The sequence below is a fragment of the Myotis myotis genome, unplaced genomic scaffold (genome assembly GCF_014108235.1).
Source record: "Myotis myotis isolate mMyoMyo1 unplaced genomic scaffold, mMyoMyo1.p scaffold_m19_p_19, whole genome shotgun sequence".
In the NCBI taxonomy this organism is placed as follows: domain Eukaryota; kingdom Metazoa; phylum Chordata; class Mammalia; order Chiroptera; family Vespertilionidae; genus Myotis; species Myotis myotis.
In genome coordinates this window covers 1,383,555-1,399,296 of record NW_023416323.1, presented here as the reverse complement: position 1 = coordinate 1,399,296, position 15,742 = coordinate 1,383,555, and the positions used below count along the sequence as shown (strand labels likewise).

At 49.5% G+C, this 15,742-nt stretch overlaps 1 protein-coding gene across 1 annotated transcript; it reads right to left on the bottom strand.

The window, feature by feature from the left end:
• Nucleotides 1-2,227: 2,227 nt before the first annotated feature.
• On the bottom strand, nt 2,228-15,254 carry ETHE1 (ETHE1 persulfide dioxygenase). The gene is made up of 7 exons (XM_036345536.1): nt 15,087-15,254; nt 14,686-14,830; nt 14,410-14,558; nt 5,551-5,680; nt 3,805-3,894; nt 3,122-3,238; nt 2,228-2,427 (listed from the first exon to the last, which is right to left on the bottom strand). The coding sequence occupies exons 1-7, from the start codon at nt 15,165-15,167 to the stop codon at nt 2,375-2,377; spliced, it is 765 nt and encodes a 254-aa protein (XP_036201429.1). The 5' UTR covers nt 15,168-15,254; the 3' UTR covers nt 2,228-2,374.
• Nucleotides 15,255-15,742: the final 488 nt, after the last annotated feature.

Genomic DNA, 15,742 nt, shown 5'->3' with positions numbered 1-15,742 from the left:
GAGCTGGGCAAGGGTAGGGGGTGCCCTGAGCTGAGTCAGAGACCCGCCCGGAAACAGGGGGAAGTGTGCCCCCCCACACACACTTTGCTATGGGGTGGAAGAGGGAGGTTAAAGGTGCATGGGCCAGACCCTTTCCTCTCTGGGCAAAAACAGGAAAATAACTGGTGTGTGAGAAAGTATGATTGGGTGTCAGGAGCTGTCCTAACACTTCATACACACGTCACGTTAATTTAATGTCACCCTCACAGCAACCTAGTGAGGAAGCGACATCTATCTCCACTTTATAGTTGGGGAAACTGAGGCTGAGAGGGAGAAGTGGCCCCAAAGGCTATACACCTTGTTAATGGCAGTGCCAGATAGGTTCTCAGGCAGGTCTGTGGTCTCAACCATTAGGCATCCTGTCACTCCAAGCCAGGAAGTGCCTGGAAGGTCATTCCACATGATAGTGACAATAATAGTGAACACTCATCCGCATCGCCCAAGATTCCACGCAGCATCTAGGATGGAAACTACTTTGGCGGTCGTGGTGAAGCATAGTAACCTCCATCTTGGGTAAAAACTGCTGTTTAAAATTTTAACCCTGCTATTCTGGCTTCATAAACATTTGCTTGCTTTAATAGGGAAAATAAGACTACTCCCCATTCCAGAGAGGCCATAAAATATGCCCCAGACAGAGCTGTCAGTGCTGGCGCCAGGCCAGGCCTTGAGAGATGGTCTCAGGCCCTGTCCCAGCACACAGGACTTTTTCTCAGAAGGTCCGGAAGTCTCATTCCAAATTTGGAAGACAAAGAGCTGAAAAACATATAAATTGAAAAGACTTCCACCATATCGGGCCCCAGAATTTGAGAAGCAAGAGATCCTCTGGACCCGCTAGCGCTAGCAAAAATGAACAGGACTCCAAATTAATTTGGCTTATTGATTAAGGTGTCTTCTGATTTACAATATAACAGTGGTGGTGGGTGTCGCAGCTGCAGGGGTGCAGAGTGTGGCAATCCTGGTACTCTGGGGGCCGAGGACAAATCAATGGGCATGGTTAGGGTGGGCATTCTATGGCTGCTGACATCCATTGTGCTGACAAAAGTTCTATGGCTTCTATGGAAAACCTTGACCTTAAGGGAGAGAACCAAGATGGCCTGTGCTTGCTGCCTCCCACAACCACATCAAAATTACAACTAAAAGACAGAGCAACTATCATCCAGAACCACCAGAAAGCTGGCTGAGTGGAAGTCCTACAACCAGAGAAGTAAAGAAGAAAGCACGCTGAGCCCGGTCTTTATGCCAAAACAATAAGAATGGCTGCTTCTTTATAAAACTAGGGGAACAGAATGGCCGAGTCACATGAGTTTAACTTATTGGAGAGCGAGGGTCTTCAGAGCTCCCATCCTGTCCGGCTACAGCACTTACCACCGGAGCTGGTAAACTAAGGCCTGAGCCAAAAATGGTTGAAATAACTGAAAAAAGTTCAACAGAAGAATAATGTTTTGTTAAAATCACATAAAATTCTAATGCTGAGGACTGTAAATAAAGCTTTATTGTAACACGTAAAAGGGGGCGGGGGGGAGAAAACCTTGACCTTAAAACAATTTCCCAGAGACTCATCAGCTCAATTTCAAAAGATTAAGAAATCTGCTTCTTTCCACCTATCGTTTACAACAGATGAGCATCCACTGCTTGTCACTAGAACACAGGAGTCAGCCTGTGTCCATCACCCAGATTAGATTTCCTGGGCATCTTAAATATATGAGCACTTAAATTGCAAATGTCAACTTCTCATTGTGGCTCCTCTTGTCAAGCTTATTTTTAAGTCTAATATCAACTATTTCTCCTGTATCCCATATCTTACACTGCTAACATTTTCATTAAAAAAAAAAATCTTAATCTTCCTTTAAAAAAAATAGTGGTTAACACTGTGCCAAGTACCTCACACATATGGACCCATTTTACAGATGAGGAAGTTGAGGCCTGGAGAAGAGAATTACCTTATCCTGGGTCTCACAGAGGGAAATGGCTCGAATGCAGCACGGTGTTCTCATCCACGGAGCGAGAAGCCCTGCCCAGAGATCTGTTTGCTTCTGCCCTTGTGAGTTAGAACATCTCCTCCTCTGGGCTCTCTGGCCCTTCACCCTGCCCTACTCTCTGGCCTCTCCAGGGACCAGAACTAACCCCCCTCCAAGCACCTCCACCCAGAAGCCCAAATGGTTCCCCCAGAAAACAGACGGAAGTCAGATTCACAGCAAAAATATTTATTTTTTTATGTAAGAAGTTTGAGGGCAGGTGGGGGAGGGGAAGAGGAGAGAAGCTCCAGTGCTGGCACCTCTCCCCTCACCCCATCTAGTGCATTTTTAATGGCTACGAGCACCTGACAGCGATAACGTCAGGAAGGGGGGGTCTGGACCCCACAGCGCATGTTCGCTGGAACAGCAACGTCTGAAAGGAAGAAACCAAGGGTGAAACCAAGGGGCCCCAGCAGGTGCCCTCCCCTCAAGCTTAAATGGGACCCAGAAATCCTAAGGGCCCTCTTCTTTGGAAAACTGGAGTTGCAGCCCTGAGCCTCCTCCTCCCTCAGACCCAGGAGTCCAGGCCCCCAGCCCCTCCTCCCTCAGACCCAGGAGTCCAGGTCCCCAGCCCCTCCTCCCTCAGACCCAGGTGTCCAGGCCCCAGCCCCCTCCTCCCTCAGACCCAGGAGTCCAGGCCCCCAGCCCCTCCTCCCTCAGACCCAGGAGTCCAGGCCCCAGCCCCTCCTCCCTCAGACCCAGGAGTCCAGGCCCCCAGCCCCTCCTCCCTCAGACCCAGGAGTCCAGGCCCCAGCCCCTCCTCCCTCAGACCCAGGAGTCCAGGCCCCCAGCCCCTCCTCCCTCAGACCCAGGAGTCCCGCCCCCAGCCCCTCCTCCTCAGACCCAGGCGTCCAGCCTCCAGCCCCTCCTCCCTCAGACCCAGGCGCCAGCCCTCCCCCAGACCCGCGTCCAGGCCCCCAGCCCCTCAGACCCAGGAGTCCAGGCCCCCAGCCCCTCCTCCCTCAGACCCAGGGTCCAGGCCCCAGCCCCTCCTCCCTCAGACCCAGGAGTCCAGCCTCCAGCCCCTCCTCCCTCAGACCCAGGAGTCCAGGTTCCCAAGTGCTCACCTATCTGCTGAGGCTTTGGCAAGTTCAGGTTGTCCATGACCTTGACAAACTCCTCACAGCTGAGGGTGAGCCGAGGGTTCAACGTCCGCTCCTCCTCCACAGTGGACACCGTGAGTCCTAGTGGCCAAGAGAGGGGGAGGAATGTCCATCCTTTGGTGCCTCCGGCCTCTCAGGACTACATTTCCCAGGAGGCTTTGGGGTGCCTCTCTGGCCTGGAATGTTCCTGAAACTGCTATCCCTCCTCAACAGGCAATATGGGAAATGTAGTTTCTCACAGTTCCCTAACAGTGGTTCTCAACCTGTGGGTCGCGACCATCGGAAAACACATATAGCATATCAGATATTTACATGATGATTCATAACAGTAGCAGAATTACAGTTATGAAGTAGCAACGAAAATAATTTTATGGTTGGGGGGTCACCACAACATGAGGAACTGTAATAAAGGGTGGCGGCATTAGGAAGGTTGAGAACCACTGGAAAGAGGTCCCAGGAAAACCCACGCGCCCCGGAATTCTAGGAGTTGTGGTTTCTACATCCACACTCAGTACACATAAGCACGTGACTGTGCTTTGGCCAGAGGAGTCTCAGGGAACGGCAGTCCCATGCCCCAGAGGATCAGTGCTCCCTGTCCAACAGCAGTAAATGATGTAGGTCCCACACCCCCTCCAGGAAGCCCTCACCGTGGTAATCATGGGCCGGGTAGATCAGACAGTCTCCTGGAAGCGTGAAGATCTTCTCGTGGACAGAGCGGTACAAGGTCTTGGCACAGCCTGGGGAGGGAAAGCTCAGGGGTCAGTGGGTCAAGAGGACAAGAAAGAAAGGCCCCTGAACCCCTCCCCTTAAGAAAAGGGTGGGAGGTCGCTAAAACCTCTCCCTCATTTCCTGCCGGTACCCCTTTATCTAGCTAGAGAAGGAGCGGGAAGGGCATTCTAGGCAGGGGGAACAGCGTGGACAAGTAACTGGGGAATGGAGAAAAATCAGCATGGCTGTAGACAAGGCTGGGAGGAGACCCTGAAGCACCAAGGGACGGGGCCTCGCTCGGGGATGACAAGAAAGGGTCCGGGCGGGGAAGATGGCAGACACTGAAGGCATGAGGCCATGAGGAGAATGGCGCCATGGTTCCAACAAGGAGCCCCGCGTCCCCAGCTGGGGCAGGGGAAACCTCTCTGGAATGTTCTTCCACCTTTCATCGCAGCCTAAATCCTCCCATTTCATGACTGCTTGGGGAGTGGATAAAGAGAATAGGAGCCTCGGAGAGAAAGACAGAGACGGAGATGGAGGGAAAAGGAGAGGAAGAAAGTTACCCACGGCCAACTCAACGCGGCTCTGTCTTTCCCATCTCATCCAGTTTCGCCCTCCTCCCAAAAGGCAGCCAAATCCACCCAATCTATTGTCAACCCTACAATCTCACACACACACACACACACTCAAAGATCAGCCAAACCCTGAGATTCTGAAACCCCCTTCCCACAGTGAAACTTCTGAATCTAAGTCCCCCCAGAAGCCAAACCCAAAGGTGACACGGCCCCCAAGCAATCAGAGCACTGACTAACCATTTCTAGCAGCTAAACTCCTGAATCAAACCCCGCATGCCCCCACCCCCGCCACACCTCCAGCAGCTAAACCCCTTATGGGGTTTTAAAATATGTCCACAAACTCTTCGACACTCTAAAAAAATATAACGTGAATTCCCTTCACCTTGATTTAGTGGTTTGGATAAGGGACTTGCATCTCATACATAAGTTATTGCAGAAATGACAGAGTTAACCTAGGAGACTAGGTCATTTTAAAAAATTAGGCGCTCTCTCTCTCTCTCTCTCTCTCTCTCTCTCTCTCTCTCTCTCATTATCCCCTTAGAGAGAATCCGGCTGCCATGTTGCCATGACATTACTTAGCCCCACAAAGAGGTCCACTCGGGGAGGCACTGAGGACGCCTGCCCACAGCCAGGGCCAGGTGGCCAGCCATTTGAGTGAGCCTCAGGGAAGCAGATCCTCCAGCCCCAGGCGAGCCTTCAGATGACTGAAGCCCAGGCCCCTAGCGTGACCGCAACCCCATGGGAGACCCTGCGCCAAAACCACCCAGCTGAGCTGCCCGAGTCCACACTCTCAGACGCTCTGTGAGATGATAAGTGTTAATCACTGTTTTAAGCCACTCGGTTCTGGAGTAATTTCTTTCACAGCAACAGATAATTAACACACCCTGGAATCTAACTGTCCCCTAACAGCCAAACCCCTCAACCTAACTGTTCTCTGACCTGCTAACCCCTGAATCTAACTCTCCCCCCTCCACTCCGGCAGCTAAATGCCTTGAGTTTAACCCTGACTCCCTGAAAGTTGAACACTCCTTCATTCATTCTTCTGATACTTAAAACCCTGGTGCACACATAACCATACTAAGACCTCAGGTTGAGGAAAGGGGCCTGGACCTTGCTGGAAGTCCGTCCGCCCACACCCTCGGATGAGCAGGGCATCTCCAGTGAAGGCCATGCTGTGATCGTCCAGGACGAAGGTGACACAGCCTGGGGTGTGGCCGGGGCTGGCCCGGATCTCCAAGGCCTGCCAGGGAGGGAAAGTACAGACAGTCACCAAGAAGCCAATGGTCTGCCCTGGAATCTGACCCCAGGAGCCCCCACCCACCCCAGGGTCACCTCTAGATCACCTGTTTTGTAAAAAAATTAAGTTAGATTTCCAGGCTCAAACCTCACACCAGCATAAACTCCAAATGAATTAAAGGCAAGAAAATAAACCATAAAACTGTGACAGCCTCAAAAGTACAAATGAATATATGACCTCTGGTTAGGGAAGAACATGCAAATCTGATCCCTAAAGTCATACATCATTATGGAAGAGATCAATGGTTTGACTTAATTCAAGTTGAAGTCTTGCAATGCCAAAAACATCCTCAACAAAATTTAAAGGGAACAAACAAGCTGGGGACTATATTTGCAACACATATACCACATGGTCAGTATTCTTCATATCCAAACAGGTCTTGCAAATCAATAAGAAAAAGATAAACATACTAATATAAATATAGAACACTAACAAGTCATTAAAATAAAATTTAACAATAATATACACAAACTAGAGGCCCGGTGCATGAAATTCATGCCCCGGGGGGGGGGGGTCCCTCAACCTGGCCTGCACCCTATCACAGTCCAGGAGCCCTCAGGGGATGTCTAACTGACAGCTCCTGCATTGAGCATATGCCACCTGGTGGTCAGTGCGCATCATAGCAAACTGTCATTCCACCATTCAGTTGATTTGCATAATAGCCTTTTATTATACAGGATATTTAATGACACAAAAATATGTTTAATATCCAGTAAGTACAAAAAGCAGGTTACAGAGCCACTATACAGTGTCATTTTTTAAGAATTAATTAACTCTAAATATATAGTTTGTTCTTTAGACTTTTCCTACACCATCCTTTTTTATTTATTGATGAGGCGGGGGGGGGGGGGAGAGAAAAAGAAACAACAACAAAAATCAATTTGTTGTTCCATTTGTTTATGCATTCATTGGTTGATTCTTTATTTAAATATTTTTTTTTAAAATATATTTTATTGATTTTTACAGAGAGGAAGGGAGAGAGATAGAGAGCTGGAAACATCGATGAGAGAGAAACATCGATCAGCTGCCTCCTGCACATCTCCCACTGGGGATGTGTCCGCAACCCAGGTACATGCCCTTGACCGGAATCGAACCCGGGACCCTTCAGTCCGCAGGCCGACGCTCTATCCACCGAGCCAAACCGGTTTCGGCTATTTAAATATATTTTTATTTATTTCAGAGAGGAAGGAAGAGGGAGACAAGGGAGAGACAGACAGAAACATCAATGATGAGAGAGAATTCTTGACCAGCTGACTCCTGCACGCCCCCTACTGGGGATCCAGCCCACAACCTGGGCATGTGCACTGACCAGAGATGGAACCCACAACCTTGGCGTGTAGGGACAACACCCAACCAACTGAGCTGCCCAGGCAGTGCTTATATCAACCCTTCTTTTAAAAATAGTGAACATGCAACTTTATAATTAAAATAAAACACAAAATTCAGGATACCCTACATATCTAAACATAAAAAAATTAAAATTCTGGAAATATATATAGGAGAATATGTATATAAAATCTTGAGGTAGGAAAGGTTTTTCTAAGCATGACAGGAAATTCATAGGCCATAAGAAAAAATAGTAACAGATGTGGCCACAGAGTTTAACTTCACTATAGAAAAGAACAAAATCAGAGTTAAAAGACTAAAAAGAACCGCAGAGGCAGGTAGCAGCATGTATAAGAAAGTATTATAAAGTGTGAATAGCCATACATATTAACAGCTCCTAAGCATCAATAAGAACCCCCAAAAGAAAATGGGCAAAAGAAAAAACAGGAATTCATGGGAGAGGAAACAAATAGTCAAAAAACATATGAAAAGATGTTTGCTCTCCCTTAAAAGGAAGAGGGAGAGTTAAATTTTTAAAAAAATATATTTTATTGGTTTTTTACAGAGAGGAAGGGACAGGGATAGAGAGTTAGAAACATCCATGAGAGAGAAGCATCGATCAGCTGCCTCCTGCACGCCCCCTACTGGGGATGTGCCCACAACCAAGGTTCATGCCCTTGATCGGAATCGAACCTGGGACCCTTCAGTCCACAGGCGGAGGCTCTATCCACTGAGCCAAACTGGTTAGGGCTAATTTTAAAATCTTTATGTTTCACCTACCAGACTGGCAACTGTCAGTTACTCAGGGTGTTTGAGGAAAGCCTTCACATTTCCTGGGATGTGGGTACAACTCATACAGTCCTGTTAGAGGACAAGTTAGGAGTGTCCGTCATCTCAAATGTGCGCGCTCTCTGATCTACCAAAGCCACTTCCAATACTGCCGTTAAGAATCCTGGATGCAGAAATGCCAGCCCAGGGAGTCCTCGTTATTTAAATCCCCACACTTAATTCAGGGAAGCAATTGTCAGGAAAAAATATGACCCTAATGATCTAACTTCTGAAACTACTTCCATCAGCTAAATCCAGGGATCAGTGCAAGCCCGCAGCTCACGCCCCTTGCAGTTCCGATGGCTCACACTGCCCCCTGGTGGCAAGTAAGCTCTTGGCTTCTTTTCCTTCGGTCTAAGTGTCTGCTTTTGCTCCAGTCTTCAAGTGTTTGGTCTCGGTATAACTATGCGTGTTTTCTATGCCCTCTCTACTCAAAAACTCAAAATATCACTTCCCATTGTAGCTAAATACTCTAAGCCTCCATCAGCTAAACCTTGTGTAATTGATTTTTTTTGAGAGGGAGGAAGGGAAATAGAGAAAAACGAATCAATGTGAGATAGATATATCGATTGGTTGCCTGTTGTACACACCCAGACCGGAGATCGAACCCACAACCTAGGTATGTGTCCTGACCAGGAATCGAACCCAAGACCTTCCAGTGCACAGGACAACATTCCAACCAACTGAGCCACACCAGCCGAGGCTAAACCTTCTTTTTTGTGGGAACAAAATAATATGAAGTGATGGATGGATAGAGGTGGAAGCTGTAACATTTTTTCAACTTGTCTGCGTGCTTCAAATTTTTCATAAAATATTGGGGGATAATAGACTTGTTCCACACTTCAAATATTTAATTCCAAACAGCAGAAAGCACAGAAATCCTTACGTGGGCCACGAGATGACCACCCATTCCCTGTCTGCCCCAAACCATGAAGTCAGAATTTCAAAAGGGGGGCCTGGGACACCAGTGTCTTGAGCAGCACCCCTCTCGATCAACAAGTTTCACAGAAAAGAGTAACTTTCTGACTCGACCACCCCTCGTGAGAGAGAGAGAAAATGTTCAAGTCTCAATGACTGCTTATTAAAACAGAAAATTCATTTTACAATGAAATGATCCAAATTTGGCCCACTATGAGTGTAAACGTACAACCAATTAAAAAAACCACTAGGGCCCAGTCTGTGTGGCTCAGTCAGTGGTTGAGCGTCAACCTATGAACCAGGAAGTCACGGTTCGATTCATGGTCAAGGCACATGCCCAGGTTGTGGGCTCAATCCCCAGTTGGGGGGGCTGGGGGGGGGAGGGTGCAGGAGGCAGCCTATCAATGATTCTCTCTGATCATTGATATTTCTATCTCCTTTCCTCTCTGAAATCAATATGAATAAATAAATAAATAAATAAATAAATAAATAAATAAATAAAATTAACTATTGGGCAGTTTCTACTAAAGTTAAATATGTGTCAGTTCTGTGACCCAGCAAGTCAACTCCTTGGAATCAAGAGTAATATTGACCAAGAGATTTGTACAAGAATCAAAACAGCACTATTCATAATAGCCTAAAACTGCAATCAGCCATCAAAAGGAGAACGGATACAGTATCATCATAAATTCACACAATGAAATATTCTACATTGGGGTCGGTAAGCTATGGCTGATGCATGGGGCCTGCCACTTGCTTTCATAAGGTCTGAAAGCTAAGAATGGTTGTTACACTTTTTCATGGTTGAAAAAAATAAAATAAAAGTAAGACTGATTATTTCATTGCACGTGAAAATTATTGAAATTAAAATTTCAGTGGCCATAAATAAAGTTTTATCGGAGCACAGGCATGCTGATTCATTCGGTAAGAAAGCATCATCTATGGCTGCTTTCATGCCAACGGGAGAATTGAGTAGTTACAACAGAGACCATATGACCCGCAAACTGAAAACATTTACTATCTGGTCCTTCACAGAAGAAGTTTATCAGCCCCTGCTATATGGCAACAAAAGGAAAGATTACAACCATATGCAACATTATGTACAGCGAAATAAGCCTGGCCCTGGCCAGGTGCTCAGTGGTTAGAGCGCTGGCCTGCGGACAGAAGGGTCTTGGGTTTGTTTCCCAGGCGAGGGCACGTACCTCGGTTGCAGGCTCCCCAACCCCAGTAGGGGCATGTGTGAGGGGCAACCAACTGATGTGTCTCTCTCACCTCTCTCTCACTCCCCCCCCTCCCTCCCACTCTTTCTAGAAATCAATGGGAAAAATATCCTCAGTTGAGGATTTTAAAAAATATATTTTTTAAAATAAGAGAAACCCAGTTGGTGTGGGTCAGTGGTTGAGAGTCAATCCAGGAACCAAGAGTTGCTGGTTCGATTCCTGGTCAGGGCACATGCCCGGTTGCGGGCTTGATCCCCAGTAAGGGGCATGCAGGAGGCAGCCGATTGATGGTGTTTCTCTCTCATAGATGTTTCTATCACTCTACCCTCTCCCTTCCGCTCTCTCTAAAAGTCAGTAAAAATATATTTTTTAAAAAATAAGAAGAACAAGAAAAAAGCCAGGCACAAAAGAGTACACGCTGTATGATTCCCGGCTATAAGGTCCAGAATAAGCAGAACTAACCTAAGATTAAGACAGAAGAATGATCCCGTGGTGAGGTGCCAATGGCCAGAAAGAGGAACAAGGAAGCCGTCTGTGGTGTTGGGCCTGTTTTATATCTGAATCTGGGCGGTGGATACTCAAGTGCAAACATGTAAAAATTTACCAAGCTGCACATGTGCACTTTGTACTATATTATATGTATGTTACAACTCAATTCTAAAAAGTGGGTGGAGCCCTGGCCGGTTTGGCCCAGTGGACAGAGCACTGGCCTGCGGACCAAAGGGTCCCGGGTTTGATTCCCTTCAAGAACACATACCTTGGTTGCAGGCTCCTCCCCAGTCCCGGTCCTGGTCAAGGCTTGTGCAGGAGGCAACCAATCGATGTGTTTCTCTCACATCGATGTTTCTCTCTAGCTTTCCCTCTCTCTTCCACTCTCTCTAAAAAGCAATGGAAAAATATCCTGGGATGAGGAAATAAATAAACAAACAAACAAACAAACAAATAAGGTGTGGGGGGACTGGACAGGCTTGGCTCAGTGAGAGGAACATCGGACTGAAGGGTCTCGGGTCCTATTCCAGTCAAGGGCACATAAATCAGTTGCAGGCTCATCCTGGCCTCAGTCAGGGCACATGCAAGAGGCAACCAATCAATGTGTCTCTCTCACATCGATGTTTCTCTCTGTGTGTCTCTTCCCCTCCCTTCCATTGTCTAAAAATCAATGGAAAAAAATATCGTCCGGTGAGGATTAACAACAACAACAACAAAAGTGGGGGGAGGAAAAATAAGGGAGAGAAAAAAACGGTGCCCGTCCCTAAAGGTGTATAAAGAACTCGGGTGAAAACCCAACAAAATGCTCAATATTCATAATGACAGATAGTAACAGGTGTTGACAAGGATATGGAGGGCGGGAGCCCTCATCCACTGCTGGTGGGCACATAAAATGGTGCAGCCCTTTTGGGTAACAGTCTGGCATTTCCTCAAACTGTTAAACATGGTGTTAGCATATGATGCAGCAATTTTACCCTACGCATATACCCAAAGAAAACGAAAGCACCTGTCATGTACACGAAAACTTGTACATGATTATTCATAGCAGCATTATTCAAAATAGCCAAAAAATGGAAACAACTCAAATGTCTATCAACTAATAAACTGATGTATAAAATGTAGTATATCCAAACAATAGAATATTAGGTAACAGTAAAAAGAAGCCCTATGCCCTAGCTGGTTTGCCTAAGAGGATAGAGCATCGGCGTGTGGATTGAAGGGTCCGGGGTTCAATTCTGGTCAAGGGCACATGCTCAGGATGTGGGCTCAATCCCCAATAGGGGTTGTGCAGGAGGCAGCTGATCAATGATTCTCTCTCATCATTGATGTTTCTGTCTCTCTCTCCCTCTCCTTTCCTCTCTGAAACCAATAAAAATATATTTAGAAGAAGAAGAAGAAGGAGAAGGAGGAGGAGGAGGAGGAGGAGGATGGAGAATAAGAAGAAGGAGGAGAAGGAGAAGGAGAAGGAGAAGGAGAAGGAGAAGGAGAAGGAGAAGGAGAAGGAGAAGCAGCAGCAGCCCTGGCTGGTTTGGCTCAGTGGATAGAGCGTCGGCCTGTGAACTGAAGGGTCCCAGGTTTGATTCTGGTCAAGGGCACATACCCAGGTAGCAGGCTCAACCTGGTCAGGGTGGGTGCAGGAGGCAACCAATCGATGTGTCTCGCTCACATTGATGTTTGTCTGTGTCTCTCCCCCTTCTTCCACTCTCTCTAAAAATCAATGAGAAAACATCCTTGGTGAAGATTAAGAGAAAGAAAGAGGAAGGAAGGGGGAAAAAGGGAAGGAGGGAGGAAGGGAGGGAGGGAGAGAGAGAGAGAGAGGGAGGGAGGGAGGGAGGGAGGGAGGGAGGAAGGAAGGAAGGAAGGAAGGAAGGAAGGAAGGAAGGAAGGAAGGAAGGAAGGAAGGAAGGGGCCCTGGCTGGTGTGACTGAGTTGGTTGGAGTGTCACTCTGTGCACCCAAAGGCTGCAGGTTCAATCCTGGGTCGGGGCAAGTATGGAAGGCAACAAATTGATGTTCTCTCTCTCATCAATGTTTCTCTCTCTCTCTCTCTCAAATCAATAAGCATATCCTCAAGTGAGGATTTAAAAAAAAGAAATGAAACACTGATATATGCTACAACATGTTTTTTTTCTGTCTGTTAATCCTCATCCGAGGACATGCTTTTATTGATTTTTAGAGAGAAAGGAAGGGAGAGGGGAGGGAAAGTGAGAAACATCGATCTGTTGCCTCCTGTACATGCCCCTATCTGGGATCAAACTCAAAACCTGGGCATTGCCCTGACCAGGAGTCCAGACCTGCACCATTTCGGTGCACAGGAAGAACTGAACCACCTGGCCAGGGCTAGGCTACAACATGGATGAACCTGAAAAACATTACGATCCGTGACAGAAGCCAGTCACTTAAGGCCACATATTGTCTGATTCCATTTCTACAAAATGTCCAGAATAGTCAAATATATAGACAGAAAGTAGATGCGTGGTTGCTTAATTAAGGCTGTAGGGATGAAAGGGGGCGGGGCTGAGATGACAGCTAAGAGGTATGGGATTTTTTTTTTTGAATGTTGAAATATTCAAAAATCAATTGTGGTGGCGATTGCACAACTCTGTGATTACACTAAGTCATTGAATTGTACACTTTTAATGGGTGAATCCGATGATTGATGAATTAAGTCAGTAAAGCTGTTTAAAACAACAAACACTGAAGCTAAATCTACCTGGCTAACCCCTTCAATGTTCGTTCATTGAAAACATCATTCACTTAATTTAACAAGGGGCTGATCTTGACACAAAATCTGACCATTTCTCACTCCTCTAAGACTTCTCAACCCCAGAAATGCACTTCAGCACCTGGCTATTGTATACAGTGTACATACATGTACAATGCATTCTGTTCATCTGCTTTCGGAAAAAGGCTTGAAATAAAGAGGCTGTAACCATTATAGCTAAATCTGCTTATTCCACTCATTTCTGCTTAATGCTCTGACTCAAACTATCTCCATTCAGCAAAATCCTCTAATCTGAAGACTGATTCCTCACCCTGTCACCTGACATTCTGCCCCCAGGGTCAGCCAAATTCTCTATATCTTTTCTGATCAGAAAAAAAAGCCCTGCCAGTTCTCTGAGGACAACTCCCCCAGCACCCTCCCACCCTCGCATTAACCCTGGGTTGCCCTTCTGGCCAGACACCTGCTGAGGGTGCCTGTGTGAAGAAAGGAAAGGCAGGAAGGAGCCTTTAGAGATCGTTCTGGTGTGAAGCAATCGCAGGGCTGGGCCAAGCAGACAATGCCTGGGGCACAACATTTAAGAAGGCGATGACTTTTTTTAAAAAAATTATTAATTTGAGAGAGAGAGAGAAATGGATGTGTTGGTCCGCTTATAGATGCATTCATTGACTGACTCTTGTATGTGCCCTGACCTGGGACGGAGGACGCTCTAACCCACGGAGCTACCCTGCCAGGGCCCCAGGGTGCTGACCGTGAGAGTGAGGCTCCTTAAACGTTGCACCCTAGGCCCTCGCTGGCCTCTCCCTCGTCCCAAGCAACACAATGCGACTTCCTCCAACAGTGGCTCTCAGGAGACAGGCCTGGGGCTCTCCCTCAGCCCTGGTCTTGGCATTCCAGCCCCCCAATCAGCTTTTATGGAGATGCCAGGCCAAAGGAGTTGCCCCAGAGCTGCAGGAAACTCCCTAAGTGCTATTGACTTAAAGGGCTCGGTCAGGACACACCTGCCCAGAGCCAGGGGCCCGCCTGCTCCCAGAGGCGGAACTGGGGGGCGGGGGGGGGGGGGGGGGGGGGCGGGTCAGGAACCCAGGCCCCGCGCCCCTGCAGCCCAAGGAGTCCAGGCCGCCACCCTCTCGCGGACCCGGCCTCCAACTCACGAAGCATCCAACTCACGAAGCGCCCGAAGCGGATGGACTGTCCGTCCTCTATGTGCAGGTCCGCCTGGGCCCCGCTGCGGCGGGAGATGACGGACTGGCAGCCGGGGAGCAGGGAGCGCAGCAGCCCGGAGCCCGTGATGTGGTCGGCGTGGCAGTGGGTGTTCACTGGAGGGAGGCAGAGGCGAGGTCCAGGAGCGCACAGGGCGGGGGGTCCCTGCCCCCCAACACCCCCTCCCCATCCTCCACCCCCCACCCCCATCCCCGGCCCGGCCGGGCGTCCGGCCAGACTGACCGGCGTACAGCAGCCGCAGCCCCAGCTCCTGGACCAGCTTGGCGTCCCGGGGCGCCGTCTCCAGAACCGGGTCGATCAGGACGGCCTCGCGAGCCTCTCGGTCCCCCAGCAGGTACGTGTAGGTGCAGCTCTTGGGCTCAAACAGCTGGGAAGGGGCGGGGGCAGGTGACAGCGCGGATCAGGCTCGGGCTCGCGAGCGCCTGGGAGCCCGGCCGCGGCGCGCGCCCCGAAGATCCAGAGGCAGCGCCCCCGCCCCCGGAGCCGGGGGCCCGAGGCCCCGCTTCCCAGGACGTCCCTCGCGCTCTGCGTGAAGAACGGGGCCCCCAGGGCCCTCCCGGCTCACGGCACCGGGACCTCCGCCCCGCGGCCGCCCAGGCCCGACCCGCTCCCGCCGCGCTCACCTGCCGCAGCAGGACCGGCGCCCCCGCCCCGCGGTGCAGGCTCAGCTGCCGCCCCGCGACCCTCAGCGCGGCCCCCGCCATCGCGCGGCCGGATGGGGACTGAGCCCGGGCAGGAGCGTCCTTTGGAGCCGGGTGCACCTCCCGACCCCGGGGACGGGCCAGCGCCGGGCCCGCCTTAACGGGGCGGCGGGCGCGGGGCGGGGCGCGCCTTAAAGGGGCCGCGGGCGCAGGGCCGGGCGGCGGTAAGGGGACCCGGGCGCTGCGGGCGGGGCAACCTCGTGCGCCCCGCAGCGTCGGGCTGGGGCGGCGAGGAGACCTCAGAGACCCCGCTGACCGAGAAAACGGGAGAAACCGGGGACACTCCAGGGCGAGGGAGAGACGCTGAGATGAGCGCAGACGGGGGAGGCAAAACGGAGGCCCCGTGCGCTCGCAGCCCCGGGTCCATCTTACAGGAAAGAGGGTAGGAGGGGGCTGGCTCACTGTTAGGGGGAAAGTCTGGTTCCAGGTCACTTGAGGTGGGTGCGTGACTCCCAGAACACTTGATCCCATTAACGTGTTTTTAAATGTTTTTAATTATTGATTTGAGAGAGAGAGGAAGGGAAAGGGATAGAGGGGAGAGAGAGAGATTTGGTGTTGGACTTATTTTTTAAAATATA